The following is a 24,630-nucleotide window of genomic DNA, read 5'->3' on the forward strand; positions in this document are numbered from 1 at the left end:
ATTTCCAAATTCCATACAAGAGGGTTTCTTGAAGTAGTATGTAGAGTCCCACAGGGTGGGGGGGGGGGGTTTGCGTGGAGGGACTGATCAAGACCTTATCCCAGAGACCAAGGATGGGCCAATTATTGAAGTATCTGTGCGGGAACCCTTTGTGAATAGTGACCACAGTTCAGTAAGCTTTAAGGTCGCCATGGAAAAAGATAAGGTTGGTCGAAGACAGGGCCATAAACTGAAGGAAGGCGAATTTCCAACAGTATTAAACAAGATTTGGCAAAGGAAGATTGGGAGGGAACAGCTGCTAGAGTTGAAAATAGCACCCGATAAGTGGGATGTGTTTAAAAGGGATCAGAGTCAACATGCAACTTCAAGGGTAAGTAGTTATTATTTCTACGCACAAGTTCACCAGAACTCAAATTCTAGAAGCAAGCAACGTGAACCTCTAAAGGTCAGTACTAGCTGTCCAAAGGGTGTCAAAGTGAATAGAAGACACATAGTACAGGAGGTTGTTCCTTTCATCTTGGCTCATGCCAAATCTTCAAAAACAATCCAATTTGTGCCCTGCTCTTTCCTCACACCTGTAATCAGAGAGTTGTAGACTCAGCCAGCTCCATCATAAACACAACCCTCCCCACCATCAAGGACATCTTCAAGAGGACGCACCTGAACAAGGCAGCATCCATCGCCAAGGACCCTCAACATTCGGGACATGCCTTCTTGCTACCATCGTGAAGGTGGTAAAGGAGCTTTCAGACCCACACGTAACCATTCAGGAAAAACTTCTTCCCCTCCATCATCAGATTTCTGAATGCCTCAGAAATCCTACCTCATTGTTCCTTTCTGTTCTTGCATCATTTATTTTTATAATTTACAGTTAACTTTGTCTTGGCACTTGCTGCTGTCACAAACCAACTTCACTTCATCTAAATCAGTAATAAATCTGATCTAAGATTGTACACTTAAAAACATAACTTATTAAGAGGAACAGTATGTCTTCATATCCCATATGACTCCATCTCTGTTAGACCACAAGACCTATAGGAGCAGAATCAGACCATTTGCCCCATCGAATCTACTCTAATTTTCCATCAGAATCAAATTTAATATCACCAGCATATGTTGTGAAATTTGTTAACTTTATGACAGCTGTGCAATGAAATACATGATAAATAACCTGGAAATTTACCTGGTATATACAGTATATATCTATGAAATAGATAAGTTAAAACAAGTAGTGCAAAAATAACAAATAAAAAAGTAGTGAGGTAGTGTTCATGGGTTCAATGTCCATACAGAAATTGGATGACAGAGGGGAAGAAACTGTTTCTGAATCGCTGAGTGTGTGCCTTCAGACTTCTGTACCTCCTTCCCAGCGGTAACAGTGTGAAGACCTGGGTGAAGATCCTCAATGATGGATGCGGCTTTCCTAAGGCATCGCTCCTTGAAGATGTTTTGGATACTACGGAGACCAGTACCGATGATGGAGCTGACTAATTTTACAAGTTTCTGCAACTTATTTCGATCTTGTGCAGTAGCAACCCCCACCCCCCACACCAGATGATGATACAGCCAGAATGCTCTTCACAGTACTTCTGCAGAAGTTCAAGTGTTTTAGTTGACAAACCAAATCTCCTCAAACTCCGAATGAAATATAGCTGCTATCTTGCCTTCTTTATAACTACATCAATATGTTGTGTCCAGGTTAGGCCCTCAAAGATGTTAACACCCAGGAATTTGAAATTGCTCACTCTCTCCACTTCTGATTCCTCCATGAGGATTAGTTTGTGTCCCCTCATCTTACGCGTCCTGAAGTCCACAATCAACTGATGTTGAGTACAAGGTTGTTGCTGTGACATCACTCAACAGGGATATCTCCCTCCTATACACCCTTTCATCACTACGGTATCTAAAATTTTGCCAACAATGGTTGTACCATCAGCAAATTCATAGATGCTGTTTGAACTATGCCTAGCGACACAGTCATGGGTGTAGACAGAGTAGAGCAGTGGGCCAAGCACACATCCCTGTGAAATGCCAGTGTTGATGCCAGAGAGGTAGAGATGTTATTTCCAAACACCACAGATTGCGATCTGCCAGATAGGAAGTTGAGGATCCAGTTGCAGAGGGAGGTACAGGCTTTGTAGCTTTTCAGTCAGGACTGTGGAAATGATGGTGTTAAATGCTGACCTGTGTGACTTATCATCCCTCTCAACCCCATTCTACATATGCTTCATGGTAGCACAGAAGTTAGAATGCCTAGTTTTACTCCAGGTGCCCCAGTTTCCTCCCACAGTCCAAAGACAAACCAGGTGGGTTAACTGGTCCCTGTAAGTTGTTCCATGATTAGGTTAGGGTTAACCAGAGTTGTGGGGTTGCTGTGGCAGTGTGCCTCGAAGGCCGGAAGGGGTGGCCTACTCCGTGCTGTATCACTAATTAATTTCTCCTGCCTTCTATCAAATACACCCAATGGCATGCATCTCAAAAAGCCTCTGATAACCAAGTCTAGCTCCTGGCCTTCATGTGTGGCTTAGCTACTAAGTCCAGTGGAACCGCTTCTACTGACTGAAGGGGCAAAGGTGGGTTACTGGCACCTTAGAACTAGTCGCTTCAGGCAGGCAAGGCTCATCAGCAATGAATGGCAGCTCATCAAGGAAAAAGAAAACTCTGACCTCGGGCCTCTGCTGCCTTGCGGCTACACCCACTTGTGAGGAAACCTTTGGAAGTAAACCCCAAAAGGAAAAATCTAGAGCAGGAGTCCCAATAGATTGGACTGCTGATTCAGAGAAGGCAAAAGGTGAGGGTGATAAACTCTGAGGTGCTCGGATGCAGCAGTCTTGTTGGACTCTTGTCCCCCTGACCTTGAATAGCTGATGATTAAGTGCTGACCATTCTATTTATCAACAGTTCTCCTCTGTGATCCTGACCACAGTTTACATACTGCCAAAGGAAGATAAGCAAGCACTTGATGTATTGAGTGCTGCGATTAGCAAACAAGAAACAACCTATTCCAAAGCCTTTCAACTCCTTGTCGGAGACTTCAGTCATGATTGTTTAAAGAAATCGCTGCCATATTATCATCAACGTATCACCTGCAGCACCAGGGGTCCTAACACACCTGACCACTGTTACACTACCATAGATCTGTAACTGGTCCATGCCTAGACCACCTTTCTGGAAATCTAGTCTCTTAGCTATCCTGCTCTTACCTGCAAACAGGCAGAGGCTAAAAAGCAAAGCTCCAGAGATAAAGACAAAAAAAAAGAGGTGGTTGTAGGAGGCTGAGTGGCTACGGGATTGCTTCGATTCAGTGGTCTGGGCCACGTTCAAAGACCGAGGATCCAAATCAAACAGCAGTTTGTCATGGAGTTTATAAAAACAGCTGTAGACAAGTGGATCCTCACAAAAGTCTTCCCCAATCAGAAGCCCTAGATGAACCATGAGATCCACAATCTACTGAGAGCCTCATCAGTGGCATTAAGGTCTGACAACAAGTTAAGTACAACAAATCCAGGTACAATCTCTGGAACGCCATCTCACATGTGAATTGGCAATTCTGGACCAAACTTGAATCACTAAAGGATGGTTGACGGCTGTGATGGGTTTGAATGCTACCATCTCCTACAAAGTGAAACCAAGCGACATAGGTGACAAAGACTTTGCCCTCAATTACCTCAATGCCTTTATACCTGCTTTGACGATCAAAACATGGAGGACCTTCACGAACTCCCACAGCCCCCAATGACCCTGTGATTTCAGTCTGTGAGGCCGATGTGACAGCATCCATCATGAGGATAAACCCACAGAAAGCGTCCAGCCTCGACAGGGTACCCATCTGAGTACTAAAGACCTATGCTAATCAACTGGCTGGAGTATTCACAGACACCTTTAATCTCTCAGTTCAGCAGTCTGAGGTACCCAACTTCAAGTAGGCTCAATTACACCAGTACCCAAGAATGTGGTAACCTGCATTAATGATGATCGTCCAGTAGCATTTACATCCACTGTGATGAAGTGCTTTGAGAGGCTGGTGAGGTAACATATCAACTCCTGCCTGAGAAGCAACTTGGATCCATTCCAATTTTCCTACAACAGGTCCACAGCACATGCCATTTCATTGGCTCTTTACTCAATCAGGGAACATCTGGATGATGAAGATGCAAACATCAGAAAGCTTGTCATTGGCTGCAACTTCCCCTCAAAACTAATCAATAAGCTTCAATTCTAGGGCTCAATACCACCTTATGCAATTGGATCCTCGATTTCCACACTTCCAGACCCCAGTTAATTTGGATTGGCAACATCATTTCCATAATCTCCCTCAGAACAGGGACACCAGAAGGCAGTACGTATGTTTCTGCTCTACTCACTCTATACTTATGACTGTCAGGATAAGCAAGGTTCCAACGCCATACTTAATTTTGCTGATATCACCACTGTTGTTTGCCAAATCAAAAGTGGTGATGAATCAGCCTTACAGGAGGGCAAACATGAAGAAAGAACACAAGTAAAATAATGAAGACAGCACCGTACTGCCTGTACTTCCTTAGAAGTTTGCGAAGATTTGGCATGACTTTGAAAAATCTGACAAACTTGTATAGATGTGTAGTGGAGAGTATATTGACTGGCTGCATCACGACCTAGTATGGAAACACCTATGCCCAAAGTAGTAGATGCAGCCCAGCCGATCACAGGTAAAGTTCTCCCCACCACTGAGCACATCTACAGAGTGCTGTCACAGGAAAGGACCCCCACTATCCAGGTAATACTTTCTTCTCACTGCTACCACCAGGAGCCTCAGGACACATACCAGCAGGTTCAGGAACAGTTATTACCCCTCAGCCATCGTGAACCACGGGGGACAATTTCATTCAACTTCACTCATCCCATCACTGAACTGTGCCCATAAAGTATGGACTCACTTTCAACAACTCTTCATCTCATGTTCCCTGTATTTATTATTTATTTTTCCTCTTTGTATTTGCAGTTTGTTGTTTTTTTTTTATTTGTACATTCATTGTTGTCCATTCTGTTGGGTGGGTCGTTCATTGATTCTATTGTGTTTCTTGTATTTTCTGTGATTGCCCACAAGAAAATGAATCTCAGGGTTATACATGGTATCATATGGGTACGGAGATAATACATTTTGTTTGAACTTCATCAGCTACATGGAAAAGGGGGAGTTTGCTGCGTGGGCTTCAGCTTGCTCTCCACATCATACTGCCCTGGCTTGCATATCAAACGTGGAGAATCAGGAAGCAACATCCATTGAAGACCTCGAGCATCAGATGGCCTCAGCTCCCCACAATGATGTTCTCCCTTTACTCTACTAAATCTTGTAATTTTCACTACATTTGCTTTGTCCATCTCAATTGCTACATTAGTAGACACTGACAGCTACTGTAACCTCACCACAGAAATAAAACGGCTTTCCAAGGCACAAGTATAACCCTCTCACTGTAGGCTCGTAATGAATCAGCTTTTACTGTGAATTCAAACTAACAGAAATATAACTCTACAATGCATGGAGAATAATGATAAGAAGGACATTTCCAATAAACAAACATATCTAAGGTAAATATGATATGCAAATTCACTGTTCAACAAGCAATAATTTAGATCAAACCAGTATAAACTTAGATTAAAATTGTACTGACAAAATATTTTAAACTATAACAAACAGAATAAAGAAAATAGCCCATTACACATATATAACCCACTGCAAGTGAAACATAAATAATTATCCATGCAACATCCAAGGACAAGGCGTCGAACTTTCTCCAAGGTAACTAAACGTTATCTGCACATTCTCTGTGAAACCAAAGTCTGCATTAGGGTTTTCTGATAGCAGTATCTGCCCTTCCAAATGGGTTCTGTAATGGTTTCATCATGTTCGTCTGAAATGTTCGTTGTCCACTTCCTTTTTCATTCTTCGATCCCACGCTGTCTGGAAAATGGCTTCCCTGTTCTTTTCCCACATACTCTCCAAAATAAAATTAACAAGACAAATCCTATTGGCTAATTTAACAAGACTAACTTAACCAACTAATTTTTTTTAATATTTTAAACAGTAAAAATGATAAAAGAAGAATAGGGATGGCAAAAGACACCTTTACGAGAATGAAGAGTATACTGACCGATACAAAACTAGGCATGACAACCCGCCTCAGAGTACTGAAATGTTACGTTTATCCAGTTATGTTATATGGCTCAGAATGCTGGACATATCTAGTAACATGAGGAAACGAATTGAAGCAGCAGAAATGTGGTTTTCGAGGAAGATGCAAAGAATATCATGGACAAAACGAATATCTAACGAGGATGTCATGAACAGAGCAAACGCAAAAAGAGAAATAATGTATGAGATCATGAAAAGGCAACATAACTTCATTGGACATGATTAGGAAAGAGGAGTTAGAATGCACGGTAATTATGGGAAAGATTGAAGGGAAGAAAGCAAGAGGAAGACAAAGACAAATGATGATGGAGACAGCAGCCAGAGAACTCGAAATGAATACCAATGAATTGATCCACTTGACTAAAACAGGAGTGTGTGGGCCATGGCAGTCAAAGCTGAAACTGGGCATGGCACCTAATGATGATAATGATGAAAAATGAAATACTTGATTGTATAATATAATTAAAGTGACACTCACTGCATTTTGAGAAAATCTACAAAAAAATACCCAATAGCATAACTGTATTAATAAACTAAAACAAGGCCTTAAACCAGGGTATCACACAAGCAATACAACCCCCTCCTTCCCGTAGGTAGGAACACTGTACCTCTGTCCAACCTTCCGATGGGTTTTACTTTTCCGTGGGGACTTTTCTACCTGCTCCTGTCTCTTAGGTGACAACTGATCTTGTTTTCTTGCCAATGAGCTGGAGTCTAGCTTCTCAGATAGTGGCGGTGAGACCTCTTCATGCTTCTTGGATGACCGGCAATACTTCATACGATCCCACTTCTCCTCACCGGGACAGGGCTTGCGTTCAGGCCCAGCTCCAGACTCACTGGGGGCTGAAGTGCTCTCTTCCCCATTCAGGGCAGCAGACTTGCCCGGTGAATCCATCCACAACTGAGAGGAACAAAAATGTTTAAAATTTTCATCAATATCTTCATGACTGAAAACACTGAAAGCACATTCAGGAGTGTACATAATAAAGTGGCCCAGGAGTGGAATCCAGTATGTTCTTTTGCTACTGCAACCCATCCACTTCAAGGCTGAATGTGTTGTACATTCAGAAATGCTCTTCTGTACGCCACTATTGTAACGCGTTTATTTGAGTTACTGTCACCTTCCTGTCAGCTTTAACCAGGGTGGCCATTCTTCTTTAGCCCCTCTCATCAACAAGGCATTTTCATTCTCAGAACTGCCACTCACTGGATATTTTTTGTTTTTCGCACCTTTCTCCATAAACTCTGGAGACTGCTGTGTGTGAAAATCTCAGGAGATCAGCAGTTTCTGAGATACTTAAACCACCTCATCTGGCACCAACAATCATTCCACAGTCAAAGTCACTTAAATCACATGTCTTTCCCATTCTGATGTTTGGTTCTGAACAAATGAACCTCTTGACCATGCCTGGAAGTTTTTATGCATTGACTTGCTGCCACATGATTGGCTGATTAAATGTCTGCATTAAGGATCAGATGTACCTAATTAATTTGTCACTGGGATTATGCACGTTATTGAATTTATAGAAAGCCTCGACTTGCAAAATATTTACAGGCTCTGGATTACAAGTTTGACTCCAATCATTGAGGTTGTCCTCCATTTGAATGCAGGACTCCTGCTATCCTATAAAATGCTAGTATTCAATAAGAGGGGCAAGATGACAAGAATCTGGAAACACTTGAGAATTTTAAGAACAAGATGCTCCAACACAGGTCAACAAATACAAAAGTGCATGAAAATATAGTGTTGAGCAAGCAGGGAGTCTGCAGAAAGACTTAGATTGGGAGAATGGGCAAAGAAGTGGCAGATGGAATACATTGTAAGGAAGTGTATGGTCACGCACTTTGGTAGAAGGAAAAAGGATGTAGAATACTTTGTAAACAGGTAAATTTTTTCAAAAGGGACTTGAGAAACCTCATGCAGAACTCCTTAAAGGTTAACTTGCAGCTTCAGTCAGTGGTAAAAAGGCAAATGCAATGTTGGCATTCATTTCAAGAGGACTGGAAGTGAGGATGTAATACTGGGACTTTATACATTTGAAGAATCGTGAGCAGTTTTGAGCCCTTGTCTAAGAAAGCATGTGCTGGCATTGGAGAGTCAAAGGAGGTTCACAAGAATGAACCCAGGAATGAAAGGGTTAACATACGAGAACTGTTTAATGACTTTTGACCTGTACTTACTGGAGTTTAGAAGAATGAAACCTATTCAATTCTGAAAAGTCTACATAGAATGGACAGGAAGAAGATGTTTCTTATAGTAGGGGAGTGTAGGGCCAGAGAGTACTGCCTCAGAATAGAAGGACGTCCTTTTAGAACAGAGATGAGCAGCAATTTCTTTTGCCAGAGGGTGATGAATCTGTGGAATTCATTCCCACAGATGGCTATGGAAGCCAAGTCATTGGGAATATTTTGAGTGGAGATTGTTAGTTTCTAGATTAATCAGGCTCAAAGATTATGAGAAGAAAGCACAAGAATGGGTTGAGAAAGATAATAAATTAGCCATGACCGAATGGCAGATGAGTCGAAAGATCCAATTCTGCTCCAATGTCATATGAAGAAATAGAATTAGAAACATAGAAAACCTACAACACAATACAGGCCCTTCGGCCCACTAAGTTGTGCCGAACATGTCCCTACCTTAGAAATTACTAGGGTTATCCATAGCCCTCTATTTTACTAAGCTCTATGTACCTATCCAAAAGTCTCTCAAAAGGCCCTATAGTATCCACCTCCACCACCGTTGCCGGCAGCCCATTCCATACACTCACCACTGTCTGCGTAAAAAACTTACCCAACATCTCCTCTGTACCTACTCCCCAGCACCTTAAACACAAAATAATCTGCAGATGCTGGGGTCAAAGCAACACTCACAACACGCTGGAGGAACTCAGCAGGTCGGGCAGCATCAGTGGAAATGAACAGTCAATGTTTCGGGCCGGAATCCTTCGTCAGGACTGTGTGCCCCCTTGTGGCAGCCGTTTCAGCCCTGGGAAAAAGCTTCTGACTATCCACACGATCAATGCCTCTCATCATCTTATACACCTCTATCAGGTCACCTCTCATCTTCTGTCGCTCCAAGGAGAAAAGGCCGAGTTCACTCAACCTGTTTTCATAAGGCATGCTCCCCAATCCAGGCAACATCCTCTGCACCCTTTCTATGGTTTCCACATCCTTCCTGTAGTGAAGTGACCAGAACTGAGCACAGTACTCCAAGTGGGGTCTGACCAGCGTCCTATATAGGTGCAACACTACCACTTGGCTCCTAAATTCAATTCCATGATTGATGAAGGCCAATACACCGTATGCCTTCTTAACCACAGAGTCAACCTGCGCAGCTGCTTTGAGCGTCCTCTGAACTCAGACCCCAAGATCCCTCTGATCCTCCACAGTGCCAAGAGTCTTGATGCAAGTTAAGACATAAGCAGCATAGTTTTTCAATGAACAGGTATAAGGAGCAAGGCAAGTGTGCACAAAACAGTCAAGGCACAAATAGTGCTGTCAGAATTCATACATAAAACAAGCAAGGCAGCATCTTTGGAGTGAAATGATAACGTTGCAGGCGAAGGCACTTCGTCACGAAGATGAAACGTTCACAAGACACAGAAGCAGAATTAGGTCATTCAGCCTGAGTCTGCTCCATCATTCATTCACGGCTGATCCGGGATCCCACTCAACTCCATACACCTGCCTTCTCACCATATCCTTGGCTGCCCTGACCAATCAAGAAACTTATCAACTTCCAGACTTGGTCTCCACCACAGTCTTGTGGCAGCGCATTCCACAGATTCACTACTACCTGGCTAAAAAGAAATCCTTACCTCAGTCTAAGAGGTAGAACCTCAATTTTGAGGCTGTGCCCTCTAGTTCTGGATACCTCCGCCACAGGAAACATCCTCTCCACATCCACCCTATCTAGATCTTTCAACATTCAGTACGTTTCAGTGAGCTCCTCCCCCCAACCTCCACCGCATTCTTCTAAATTCCGGTGAGGGCAGGCCCAAAGCTGCCAAACACTCCGCAAATGTTGATCCCTTCTTTCCTGGAATCATCCTCATGAAAGTCCTCTGGACTCTCTCCAATGACAACACATCCTTTCTGAGATATGGGGCCCAAGACCATTGACAGTTCTCCAAGTGCGGCCTGACTAGCGTCTTATAAAGGCTGAGCATTATCTCCTTGCTTTTACATTCTATTCCCCTTGAAATAAATGCCAACACCTCATTTGCCTTCTTTACCACAGACTTAACCTGTAAAGAAACCTTCTGGGAGTCTTGCATGAAACTCCAAAGTGCCTCTGCACCTCTGATGTTTGAACCTTCTCCCATTTAGATAATAGTCCGCACTATTGTTCCTTTTACCAAAATGCATTATCATACATTACCACTGTATTCCATCTGCCACTATTTTTGCCCATTCTTCCAATTTGTCCAAGTCCTGCTACGATTGTGTTGCTTCCTCAGCACTACCTACCTCTCCACCTATCTTTGTATCATCCACAATCTCTGCCAGAAAGCCATCAATTCCATTATCCAAATCATTGACAGAATGTGAAAAGTAGCGATCCCAATACTTTCCCCAGGAACACTACTAGTCACTGGCAGCCAACCAGAAAAGGCCCTTTTTTTTCCCCCACTCACTCCTCCTGCCTGAGAGCCATTCCGCTATCCATGCCAGTATCTTTCCTGTACCGCCACACGATTTTATCTTGTTATGCGGCCTCATGTGCTGCACTTTACAAATTGCCTTCTGAAAATCCAAGTAAAGGACATACACAGCCTCTCCTTTGTCCACCATGCTTGTTCCTTCCTTGAAGAACTCTTAACAGATTTGTCAGGCAAGATTTCCTTTTTACAGAAACCATGCTGACTTTGACTTAGTTTATCATTAGTCTCCAGGTACCCCGAAACCTCATCCTTAATAATAGACCTCAACACTTTCCCAACCACTGAGGCTAGGCTAAATGACCTATTATTTCCTTTCTTTTGCCTTCCTCCCTTCATAAAGAGTGGAGTGACATTTGCAATCTTCCAGTTATCCGGGACCGTGCCACAATCAAGTGACTCTGGAAAGATCAATGACCAATGCATTCGTCATCTCTTCAGCAACCCTCTCAGAACTCTGGGATTCATCCACCTAGTCCAAGTGACTTATCCACCTTAAGGCCTTTCAGTTTGCCTAGCACTTTTTCCTTTGTAATAGCAATGGCACTCAATCCTGCTCTCTGACACTCATAGACCTATGGCACACTGCTAGTATCTTCCACGGTGAAGACTGATGCAAAGCATCCATTACGTTCATCTACCATTTCTCTGTCCCCATTATTACCTCACCAGCATCATTTTCCAGTGGTCCAATGTCAACTCTCACTTCACTTTTACTTCTTACATGACAAAAAAATTAGTATCCTGCTTTATATTATTGCTAGTGTGTCCTCATATTTCATGTTTTCCCTTATTATAGCTTTTTACTTGCCTTTTGTTGGATTTTAATTGCTCCCAATCATCCAACTTCCCCGTCACTTTTGCTACCTCATATGCCCTTTCCTTGGCCTTTATGCAGTCCTCAACTTCCCACGTCAGCCACGGTTGTCTACCCCTGCCATTTAAGAACAACCTTTTCTGTGGGACATATTGTGAACTATTTCCAGAAACTTCAGCCATCTGTGCTCTGCTGTCATCCCCACCACTATCCTCCTCCAATCCACTTGGGAAGGCTCCTCTCTCATGCCTCTGTAATTCCTTTTATTCCATTGTGATACATATATATGTGACTTGTGCTTCTCCCTCGCAAACTGCTGTATGAACTCAATCATATTATGAACACTGCCTCCTAAGGGTTCCTTTGCATTAAGCTCCCTAATAAGATCCGGGTTATTGTACAACACCCAAAGATAGCCTTTCCCAGGGTAGGCTCAAGCACAAGCTGCGCTAAAAAGCCATCTCATAGGCATTCAACCAAATCCCCTCTCTTGCGATCCGACACCAACCTGATTTTCTCAATCTCTTGCATATTGAAGTCCCCCATTACAATGTGACATTATCCTTATTACATGCCTTTTCCAGCTCCCTTTACAATCTCAACCCCACATCTTGGCTACTATGTGGAGGCCTATATGTGATTCCCATAATAGTTTTTTTTAAAAACCCTCGCAGTTTCTTAACTCCACCCACAAAGATTCAACATTCTCCAATCCCATGTTACCTCTTTCTAAAGATTTAATTCCACCTCGTACCAACATAGCCACAACGCTGCCTATGCCTTCCTGCTTGTCCTGTCGATACAAAGTATATCCTTTGATGTCGAGCTCCCAACTATGGTCTTTTTTCAGTCACGACTCAGTGATGCCCACAATATCATACTGACCAATTGCTAACTGTACCATGAGTTTGTCCACCTTATTCCAAACGCTATGCACATTTAAATATAGCACCTTCAGTCCTGCATTCTTCACCCTTTTGAATTTTGCATCTGTGGCACAATTTAACTCTTTGTTGTCTACATTTGTACGCAATCATTGGCTTGTCCTTCCTTACATTCATATTATATTCATCATCTAATTGTGAACCTATTGGCTCATCCTCAGTTCTAGCTTACTGGCTCCCGTTCCCCTGCCATCTTATTTAAACCACTCCCAAAAATTCTCATAAATCTACCCACGAGAATATTGGTCCCCCTCAGATTCAAGTACAACAGGTCCCTTTTGTACTGGTCACACCTGCCCCAGCAGAGGTCCCAATTATCCAGAAATCTGAATCCCTCCCCCTTGTGCCAATTCTTCAGCCACACATTTATCTGCCATCTCATTTTATTCCTATCCTCACTGTCGCGTGGCAATCCCGAGATTACTACCCTTAGGTCCTGCTTCTCAGCTTCCTTCCTAACTGCTTCTATTCTTTTTTCAGGACCTCCTCCCGTTTTCTGCATGTCATCAGTACCAATAGGTACCACGACTTCTGGCTACTCATCCTCCCTTTTCAGAATATTGTGAACGCAGTCAGAAACATCACAGACTCTGGCACCTGGGAGACAAACTACCTTCCATGTTTCCTTTTCACGTCCACAAAATTGCCTTTCTGTCACCCATTGCTGCTGCCGCCCTCTTCAGTTTCCTACCCTTCTGAGCCACAGAGCCAGACTCAGACCTGCTGAGTTCATACAACATAGAATAGTACAGAACAGTACACACCGACCGGCCCATGATCTTGTGCCAACCACTTAACCTCCTCCACAATCAATTTAACCTTTCCCTCCTCTACAGCCCACAAACTTCCAATTTTTTTTCCATCCATGTGCCTATCTCAGAGTCCCTGAAATGTCCCTATTGAATTAGCCTCTACCACCACCCCTGACAGTGCATTCAAGATGTTTCCCACTTTGTATAAACAATCTTCCTCCGACATCTGCCCTAAATTTACCTGAAACTTCCACCATTTTGTGTGTTGCTCAAGATTTCCAGCATCTGCAAATTTCTTGTGCACATGCTATCAGACATGTTATGGGAGAGATAATATGCAATGGCATGAATACACGTGACATGAAATTCATTCATTTCATAGACAAACATAAAATCAAAATTGACATACAGTTGATATCTTTTCCCATGGTACGGGTATCAAAAACGAAGTATTTCCTATAGTGGGGGGAGTCTAAATCCAGAGGGCACAGACTCAGAACAGAAGAACATCACTTTAGAACAGAGATGAAGAGCAATTTGTTCAGCCAGAGGGAGATGAGACCTGGCTGTGGAGGCCAAGTCATTGGGTATATTTAAAATAGCGGTTGATAGGTTCCTGATTAATCAGGGCGTCAAAGGTTATGGGGAGAAGGCAGGAGAGTGGGGTTGAAAGGAATAATAAATCACCAATGATGGAATGGTGGAACACACTTGATGGGCCAAATGGCCTAATTCTGCTCCTATATTTTACGGTCTTACTGTCAAACCCAAGTTTATTGTACAATGGACAAGTATGCCTTTGCGAAAGGGCACAAGTTTAAGATGAATAGAAGTTCAACAGGGGAGCCAAGGGAAATGTTTGTTTTAATCATATTCAGAGGTTGATATCTGGAATATGCTGACAGAGGTGTTGGAGACAAATACATAGCTACATTTTTAAGACATATAGATAAGCAGTTAACTAGCAAGGCAGAGAAGGGGAAAGCAGAGCCTTCAGATGCTGGAATCTGGGGCAAAAGACACATTGTTGAATGGACAGCTAGTTAGGCAGCACCTTATTAATTATTATTGGTTTATTATTGTCACATGCACCAAGATACAGTGGAGAAACTTCTCTTATGTATTGTTCACAAGGATTTGGGGTAGGAAATGGCCATTACCGTTTTGGCTTGAGACCCTTCATCTCAATGGCATTGAAGATTGCCGACAAATAGAATGAATGCACAGATAAAACCTGACCGATAGCCTAAAGCAGGGGTTCCCAGCCGGGGGTCTGCGGCCCCCTCGCTTAATGGTATTGATCTGTGGCATAAAAAAAGGTTGGGAAAGCCTGGTCTAAAGCAAAAATAATATACAAGAGCAGAAATTGCTGGAAACACTCAGCAGGTCACGCAACAACAGGAAGTGTACTGCAAAGAAACAGGCCCTTCAAGCCATCACATCCTTGGCAAACTTTCAGCCCAATTCCACTAATCTCATTTTCCCCACATCGGGACACATGCTTGTGGAAATTGAAAGAGTTAACGTAAACACCTCCACGTCAGAACCGTAGGCCCTTCATAAGAAATTGCTTCTACCGGAAACATTTTCCCACTTCTGCCTTCCACAGATACTACCCGATTAATTTGGAACTGTTTCCAGCATTTTGTTTTGACACAGAGCATATTCCCTTCAGCCCACGACGTTGTGCCAACCCTTTAACCTACTCCAATCTAATCCTTCCCTCCTACATCCACCTGCATTTTTTCTATTGCCCATGTGCCTATCTAAGCGCTCCTAATGTATCTGCAACTACCACCTCCCCTGGCAGCATGTTCCGTACACCCACCACTCTCTGCAAAACCCTGCCTCTAACATCCCTCCCCCATACTTTCCTTAAACTGTGGCCATCTATTAGCCCTTTCTAACCTGGGACAAAGTCTGGCTGTCCACTCTCTTGTACACCTCCATCAAATCACCTCTCATCCTCCTTCACTCCAACCTATCCTCATAAAATATACTCTCTAATCCAGGCAGCATCCTGGTAACTATTCTCTGAACCCTCTCTAAAGCTTCCACATCCTTCCTATAATGAGGCAAACAGAACTGAACACAATACCCCTAGCGTGGTCTAACCAGCCATTTACCGAACTGCAAAATTACCTCTCAGCTCTTGAAATCAATCCTCTAACTAATGAAGGTCACATGCTGTCTTAAGCACCCTATCAACCTTTGTCACAACTGTGAGGGATCTATGAACGTGAAGCCAAGATGCTTCTGTTCTTCCAAATTCCATTTACTTTAAATTTAGAATTTGATTTTTCCCTAATTTCAGACTTCCAGCACATACAGATTAACTATTTTGAAGAAATCATGGTACATGTTGATAGAGGTAAGACTGGATGAGAAAAGAAGAGGTTTAAGATAGATGTGAAGCAAAGCTGGATAAACTTCCTGGACCCTGTACAGAATACAGAGGAGGTGGTGTTGGCTATCCTGAAGTAAATCAGTGTGGATAAATCCCCAGGGCCTGACAAGGTTTTCCCTCAGACCCTACAGGAGGCAAATGCAGAAATTGCTGGAGCTCCAGCAAAGATATTTAAAACGTCCTTAGCAATAGGGGAGGCACCAAAGGATTGGAGAATAGCCAAAGATGTTTCGCAGTTTAGAAAAGGTTCTAAACAGAAACCAGGAAATTATAGGACAGTGAGTCTGACATCAGTTTGTGGAGAGGTTATTGGAAGGTATTCTAAGAGACAGGACGTAAATATTTAGATAGACATGGACTGATTAAGGATAGTCAGTATGCCTTTGTGTGTGGTAGGTCATATCTAACCAATCTTACGGAGGAAGTTACCAGGAAAGTGGATGATGGCAAGGCTGTGGATGTTGTTTACATGGACTTTAGCAAAGCATTTGCCAAGGTCCCACATGGGAGGCTGGTCAAGAAGGCTCAGTATCTTGACATTCAAGATGAGATCATAAATTGAATTAGACAGTGGCTTTGTGGGAGAAGTCAGAGAGTGGTACAGGGTTTTCTTTCTGACTGGAGGCTCGTGACTAGTAGTGTGCCACATGGATCACCGCTGGGTCCTTTGTAGTTTGTCATCGATATCAGTGATCTGGATGAATATGGTTAACTGGATCAGCAAGTTTGAGGATGACACCAAGATTAGGAGTGTAGTGGCCAGTGAGGAGTGCTATCATGGCTCGCAGAGGGATCTACATCAGCTGGAAAAATGGCAGATGGAATTTAATGCAGACAAGGGCAAAGTTTTGTACAGTACTTTGGTATAACCATCTAGAGTAGGTTTTGAGGAGTGTGGTAGAACAAAAGGATCTGGGATACATAATTCATTGAAAGTGGCTTCACAAGTGGATAGGGTCATAAAGGAAGTTTTTGGCACATTAGCCTTCATAAATCAATGTATTGAGTACAGAGGTAGGATGTTATGTTGAAGTTGGTGAGACCTAAATTGGAGTATTGCGGGCAGTTTTCATCACCAACCTACAGAAAAGATGTAAACAAGGTTGAAAGAGTGCAGAGAAAATTTACAAGGATGTTGCTCGGTCTGGAGTACCTGATCTATAAGGAAAGATTGAATAGGTTAGGACTGCATTCTTCAGAATGTAGAAAATTGAGACGAGATTTAATAGAGCTAGACAAAACTACGTGGGGTATTGTCGTTAGGTCACATCTGGAATTTCCATTTGGCGGACGATTTCCCTCCATGCCGCTCTGACATATTGGGAAATCATGTTCGTGGCAGGTTAAGCAGTGGCCTTCTGCTGGGTGGGTTTAAAGAGATCACCACCTCTTGCAGTGAATGACCAGGACATCTAAGTGCCTTGTCATGCTCTTAAGCGCTCCACCACGCCTGCTGGCCTGCCTTCTTGACCGTTGGACCATTAAATGGTCTCTTCCGCTCAATCTGCTATGGCCAGACTTCACACACGGGATAGACAGATCCCCTACCTCACCGAGGGTTGAAGGCCCGTTGGCTACCCTCACCTGGTTTGACCCCTCTGCCAACAGAGTTTACCGGAGTGTGGCCACTGCGCGTGTTACAGCTACTTGGAGCCACAGGTGAGAGCTAGGCGCCAGGTGGGGACCAAAGGTGGACAAGCTGTCCTGAAAAGGGGCACGGCAACCCCTCCACCCCCCACCAGAGGTGCTACCCCTCCCTAGACACCCCATGTGGGGTATAGATAGGGTAAATGCAAGCAGGTTTTTTTCCACCAGGTAGGGTGGGACTACAACCCGAGGTCATAGGTTAAGGGTGAAAAGTGAAAAGTTTAAGGGGAACATGAGGGGAAACTTCTTCACTCAGAAGGCCGTGAGAGTGTGGAATGAGCTTCTAGCACAAGTGGTCCACGCAAGTTCGATTTCAATGTTTAAGAGAAGTTTGGATAGGTACATGGATTGTCAGGATATGGAGACTACGGTCCAGGTGCAGGTCATTGGGAGTAGACTGTTTAAATGGTTTTGCCATGGACTAGATGGGCTGAAGGGCCCATTTCTGTGTTGTTCTTCTCTATGACTCTATAGAGAAAACACAGCGAATCTTTCACAATCCCTGATATCACACAGATCTGGCAGGCAAGTGCGTGATCCGACTGTGCTTCACATCATCCCACTCCACCTCACAACAAAAAAAAGAAACAGGTAAAGACAGAAGATGCACAGACATTGGAATCCTGAGCAAAAGGCAGATGGGCAGAATTCAACATGCTGAGCAGCAGCTGTGGGGTGGGGAAGAAACAGTCAATACTCTGGGTTGAGACTCTAACACCAGGGATGCCGATTCCAGCAGCTTGCTCTGAGCTGAAGCAGATAACCTTTACACAGCCTACTGCCATGGCCGCCGTATCAGACACGTCCCACCCTCCCTCCACCATCCCAGATGCTGCCTGACATAGAACAGCACAGTGCAGAAACAGGCCCTCCAGCTGTCCATGATGCCAAGTTAAACTAAATCCCTTCTGCTGCACATGATCAACATTCCTCCCTTCCCTGAACATTCATGTACCCATGCAACAACTGCTTCAACACCACTGTCAAACCTGCTCCCACCACCATTCCCAGGCAGCCCATACTAAGCACTAAGGTATGGAGGGCTATGACCCAAGTGCAAGTCAATGGGACTAGGTAGTATAATAGTTCAGCATAGACTAGCTGGGCCTGTTTCTGTGCTGTAGTATTCTATCACTCACAACTTTGTAAAAAAAAACACAACTCACACATCCCCTTCAAACTTTCCCTCTCTCACCTTAAATGCATGTCTTTTCATTTCAACCCTGGGGAGAAGATTCTGTCAACCTGATTTTATTAGCTTAACAACACCGCCCCCCAGTCTCCAGGAAAAAAAAGGCAGTGATGCCCAATGCCAGAGGACATTCTTTTAAGGTGAGAGGAGGAAAGTTTAGGTGAAATGTCAAGAGGTAGTTTTTTTTTGACAGAGTGCTTAGTGTTAGGAACACGCTGCGGTGGGGGTCGTGGTAGAGGCAGATAAATCCAAGACACTTAAAAGACTCTTAGATGTGCACGTGATGAAAGGAAAATAGAAGGCACCGACATAAAATACTGTAAGGAACTCAGCAGGCCAAGTAGCATCTACGGTGGGAAATGAACAGCCGACGTTTCAGGCCAAGTCCCTTCATCAGGGCTGGAAAGGCAGAGGGAAGAAGCCAGAGTGTAGGGGAAAGGAAAAGAGTACAAGATGGTAGATGATAGGGGAAACCAGGTGAGGGGAGGGGGAATATGTGAGCGACGTAAAGGGCTGAAGGAGGAATCAGGCAGCAGTGGACAGTGGGCTATGGAAGAAAGGGGAGGAGGAAAGAAGGGGTAGGAGAGGAACTAGAACGGGGAATGGAAAAAGAGATTGGGGAGAGGGTAGAAATCACCAGGAGCTAGAGAAATCGATGTTCAATTCTGGACTGCGTAGGAAGGAGGAGCCCTAAAGCAACCTGCACCTCATCTCCCTCACTTTGCAACCTGACCTGCCTGGCCCGGCCAGGGTGCATGGGAGAAACTTAACTCAAGGCAGAGGCTAAAAGAGTTAAGGTATAAAAGGGTGCAGAAAAAGCGGGGTCGGGCTCAGCAGAAGACGGAGGGGAGGTGAGCACAGGGCTTAATGCAAGACCTGGCCTGGAGATTGATTTACACCCACTGAGACGCTTTAACTTACAATAGAACATTAACCAGGCGTCATTCCCTGAGACTGAAGCCAAATGAAGGCCCTCATGGAGCTCGGCGCCCTCACCCCCACCTCCAACCCCGCTGCAGCACTTCACACGAGGCCGAGGCCCCGAGAGCGACCCGACTTTCCCCAGACCCAGCCTACCTGCCCACCCGTAACAACAACGTCGATACCGATTGGCCGCGGCGCCCGAGTACCGCACCCACGATTCGCCAGCGATTGGCCCACATCAGGCCATCCAATCGGAAGTCAGGAAAGGCGCAGCTGTCCACTTGACGGCGGTGCTGTGTTCTGATTGGCTGAGGTGTGAAGGCCCCTCCCCCGTGTAACTTGTCAAAGAAGGAATTTTACTCCGTAAACCCAGATCATCTGCAGATCACAAACAAAAGAAAATCTGCAGATGCTGGAAATCCAAACCAACGCACACAAAATTCTGGTGGTACTTAGCAGGTCAGGCAGTATCTATGAAGAGGATGCCTGACCTGTTGAGTAAGTTTGCTATAGATCTCTTTGGCAATGATGTCGACCTTCTCAAAAGTGTATGCTAGGATTACAAAGCAAATCTTTACATTGCATTTATAAATTTATACCGTCTCCACCCAGAGAAAACTCCTTGCTTTTATTTGCAATATAGTGCTATCCTGACGTTTTTCATTGTCAACGGAGCTAGGTGGAAGACCTGGAAAAAAAGCTACTGGAAGAAATAAGGAGGCCAAGTGCTGTCTCAAGAACAGAATCAGAATCAGAATCAGGTTTATTATCACCGGCAGGTGACGTGAAATTGGCTAACTTAGCATTATAGGCATCCGTTAGTCTCATGAGACCATGGATTTGCGCCTTGGAAGGTTTCCAGGGCGCAGGCCTGGGCAATGTTGTATGGAAGACCGGCAGTTGCCCTCTCCACTCCACCGATGTTGTCCAAGGGAAGGGCACTAAGGCTGATACAGTTTGGCACCAGTGTCGTCGCAGAGTAATGTGTGATTAAATGCCTTGCTCAAGGACACAACACGCTGCCTCAGCTGAAGCTCGAACTAGCGACCTTCAGATCACTAGACCAACGCCTTAACCACTTGGCCATGCGCCAACACTCTAACTTAGCATACAAAGAATACAAACTTAGCAAACATTTGTTAATATACAAAGAACACAGGACAGCACATCATAAACACAAGATATACTGCAAATGCTGGTCGGTCTGCAGAGCTACGGCACAGTACAATCAGCTCAGGATGTATTGACCTTTCAACTTCTTCCAAGATCAACCAAGTGACCCCTCCCACATAGTCCTCCATTTTTCTATCATCCATGTGCCCGTCCAAGAGTCTCATAAATGATCCTAATGTCTCTGCCTCTACCACCAACCCCAGCAGTGCGTTCCACGCATTAGCCACTCTCTGTGTTAAAAACCTACCTCTGACATCTCCTCAATACTTTTGTCCAATCACCTTAAAATTATGCTTTCTCGCATTAAGAATTTCCATCCGAGAAAAATGTCTCTGGCTGTCTACTCTGTCTATGATTCTTATCAACTCACATCTCATCCTCATTTCCTCCAAAGAAAAAAGCCCTAGCTCACCAAACCAATTCTCATAAGACACGCTCTCTAATCCAGGCCGCATCCTGGTAAGTGTCCTTTGCACCCTCTTCCGTATTCTTTCCAATAATGACACAAAATTTCTCATCAAACATTCCCACCACCTCGGCCATGCCATCTTCTCAATGCTCTGAATAGGCATGAGGGACAGAAGCCTGAAGTTCCACACCACAAGGTTCAAAACAGTGACTTTCCTTCAAACATTCAGTTCTTGAACCAACTCTAATCATTAATGTTGTCTGTCTGTTTCCCCCCTCAGATGCTATCTGGCCAACTGAGTTCCTCCAGCTTTGGGTGTGTTGCTCCAGATGTCCAGCACCTGCTGTCTCTCAACACTCCATCTTCTTCTAACTGGTTTCCTTCTTGAATAACTTTGTATAATTTATGTTTAATCCATGTCTTTCTTTGGATGCTACTTATATGATGCTCTGTATACTGCTGCAAGTAAGCTTTTCATTGCACCTGTGCATACAAAGACTTGTGCAGATGACAATAAACTTAAGAGCACTAGAATATGAAGGAAAGGATGTAATGTTGATACTTTATAAAGCATTGGTGAGGTCTCACTTGGAGTATTGTGAGCAGGTTTGGGCCCTTTATCTTAGAGAGGATGTGCTGAAACAGGAGAGGATTCAAAGGAGATTAACAAAAATGATTCCAGGATTGAATGGCTTGCCGTATGCAGAGCTTTTGATGGCTCTGGGTCTTCTGAATTCACTGGAATTCAGAAGAATGAGGGGTGGCCTCATTGAAACCTATCGAATGGTGAAAGGCCCTGATAGAGTGGATGTGGAGAGGATGTTTCCTATGGTGGGAGAGCCTAAGACCAGAGGACGGAGGGGCGTCCTTTTAGAACAGAGATGAGGAGATATATCTTTAGCCAGAGAGTGGTGAATCTGTGAAATTCTTTGCCACAGGCAGCTGTGAAGGCCAAGTCTTTATGTATATTTAAAGTAGAGATTGATAGATCCTTCATTGATCAAGGCATGGAGGAATATGGGGAGAAGGCAGGTGATTGGGGCAGAGGGGAAAATTGGATCAGCCATGATGAAATGGTGGAGCAGACTCGATGGGCCAAATGGCCTAATTCTGCTCCTATATCTTATGGTCTTAACTTTGAATTTACAACTGTGGAGGTAAAGGCCGACATCTCATCATGTTAAGTGGATGGCGGTTGTTGTCCATCACGTCCGATGATGACAGGAAACCTGTGCAGAAGTTTTTAAGCAGCAACATACATCAAAGTTTTTAAAGTGGAATAGCTATTGCACTGAGAAAGTTCCACTCTCTTGACCTCTGAAGTCCGGATGCAATGGTACGAACAAACATCACAGTCTGGGGTCTTCCTTGTTGCAGTGGGTGACCACGGCGTCTTCTGTACCTTGTCATGCCCTTCGCTCTCGACGGAGCATTGCAGTGCCACCTTGTGGCTGTTGGATCTCACTGCAGATTCCATTCACCCAGTCCACTGAAGCTGACTTTGTTTTCTCGGGTAGACTTGTTCCTATCTCAGCAGGGTATGAGGCCCCCGGCTACCCTTGCCTGTCGAAGTAGTGTACTGAGGTGTGGCCACTGTTGCATGCAAACAACGACTCCAAAGTTCGAAATAAACTTTTATTATCAAGTTACATATACGTCACCATATACAACCCTGAGATACATTTTCCTGTGGGCATACTCAGCAAATCTATAGAATAGTGACTATAACACAATCAATTGAATTATCTCATTGAAACGCTTTGAATGTTGAAAGGCCTAGACAGAGTAGATGTGGAAAGGATGTTTCCCCTGGTGGGAGAGTCCAGGACAAGAGGGCACAGCCTCAGGATAGAGGGGTGTCCATTTAAAACAGAGACGTGGAGAAATTACTTTAGCCAGATGGTGGTGAATTTGTGGAATTTATTATCACAGGCAGCTGCGCAGGCCAGGTCGTCGGGTGTATTTAAGGCAGAGTTTGATAGGTTCTTGATTGGACGTGGCGTCAAAGGTTATGAGGAGAAGGCTGGGGAATGGGGTTGACAAGGGAAGAAAAGGATCAGCCATGATTGAATGTGCAGCAGACTCAATGGGCCAAATGGCCTTGTTTTGCTCCAATGTCTTATGGTCTTTATGGTCAATGAAAGATCAACCAGAGGGCAGAAGACAATGTACTGTGCAAAAGCAAATATATCCAGAATCCCAAAAACCTGCAAGTCAGTTGCATCCTCATCCCCCTCCTGTACTCCCTGTACACTCATGACTGTGTAGCCAGATTCTAGACTAACTCCATCCACATGTTTGCAGGTGATATCCCCATAGCGGAATGTATTCCAAGCAACGACAAGTTCAGGAAAGAGATAGAGAGCCTAGTGACATGGTGTCATAGCAACAACCTTTACCTCATTGTAAACAAAAACAAAAGAGCTGGTCATTGACTTCAGGAAGGGGGAAGTGCACGCGCTCTTGTTTACATCAACAGCTTTGAGGTTGAGAGGGTTGAGAGCTTCCTGTTCCCAGGTGTGAACATCACCAATAGGCTGCCCTGGTACAAACACGAGGAATTCTGCAGATGCTGGAATTTCAAGCAACACACATCAAAGTTGCTGGTGAACACAGCAGGCCAGGCAGCATCTCTAGGAAGAGGTACCGTCGACGTTTCGGTCCAAGACCCTTCGTCGGGACTAACTGAAGGAAGAGCTAGTAAGAGATTTGAAAGTGGGAGGGGGAGGGGGAGAACCAAAATGATAGGAGAAGGCAGGAGGGGGAGGGATGAAGCCAAGAGCTGGACAGGTGATTGGCAAAAGGGATACGAGAGGATCATGGGACAGGAGGCCCAGGGAGAAAGACAAGGGGGAGGGGAGGAAAAAACCAGAGGATGGGCAAGGGGTCTAGTGAGAGGGACAGATGGAGAAAAAGGAGAGAGAGAAAAAGAATGTGTGTATATAAATAAATAACGGATGGGGTACGAGGGGGAGTGGGGTATTAGTGGAAGTTTGAGAAGTCAATGCTCATGCCATCAGGTTGGAGCTACCCAGACGGAATATAAGGTGTTATTCCTCCAGCCGGAGTGTGGCTTCATCTTTACAGTAGAGGAGGCCATGGATAGACATATCAGAATGGGAATGGGACGTGGAATTAAAATGTGTGGCCACTGTAAAATGTGTAGCTTCCAACCTGATGGCATGAACTTTGACTTCTCAAACTTCCACTAATGCCCCACCTCCCCCTCGTACCCCATCCGTTATTTATTTATACCACATTGGTTTCATGGTTAAGAAAGCTCACCACTGCCTATACCTCCTCAGGAGGCTAAAGTAATTTGGCATGTTCCTATCGACTTTTTCCAATTTTTATCAAAGCATCCTGGCTGAATGTAGAACGGCAAATGCTCTGCCTGAGACTGGAAGAAAATGCAGACAGTTGTGGATGCAACTCAGAACATCACAGTAACCAGCCTCCCCTCTTTGGACTCTGTCCACACTCCTTACTGCATCAGCAAAGCAGGCAGACCCCTCTCTCCTCCAGCCCCCAA

The 24,630-nt window shown here is 44.3% G+C and overlaps 1 protein-coding gene across 2 annotated transcripts in view; it reads right to left on the bottom strand.

The window, feature by feature from the left end:
* Positions 1 to 19,650, bottom strand: part of nadkb (NAD kinase b) — a 99,065-nt gene extending 79,415 nt beyond the window's left edge. For both annotated transcript variants that reach the window (XR_010017605.1, XM_063045301.1), the window contains exons 1-2: positions 19,514 to 19,650; positions 6,781 to 7,073 (exon numbers count right to left, since the gene is read on the bottom strand). Coding sequence is in view for 1 of the 2 variants with exons in the window: in XM_063045301.1 (XP_062901371.1) it covers positions 6,781 to 7,067 (287 nt within the window). In the remaining variant the exon portion in view is untranslated. The remainder of the gene's footprint in view (positions 1 to 6,780; positions 7,074 to 19,513) is intronic.
* Positions 19,651 to 24,630: the final 4,980 nt, after the last annotated feature.

Source organism: Mobula hypostoma, chromosome 4 (genome assembly GCF_963921235.1).
Source record: "Mobula hypostoma chromosome 4, sMobHyp1.1, whole genome shotgun sequence".
In the NCBI taxonomy this organism is placed as follows: domain Eukaryota; kingdom Metazoa; phylum Chordata; class Chondrichthyes; order Myliobatiformes; family Myliobatidae; genus Mobula; species Mobula hypostoma.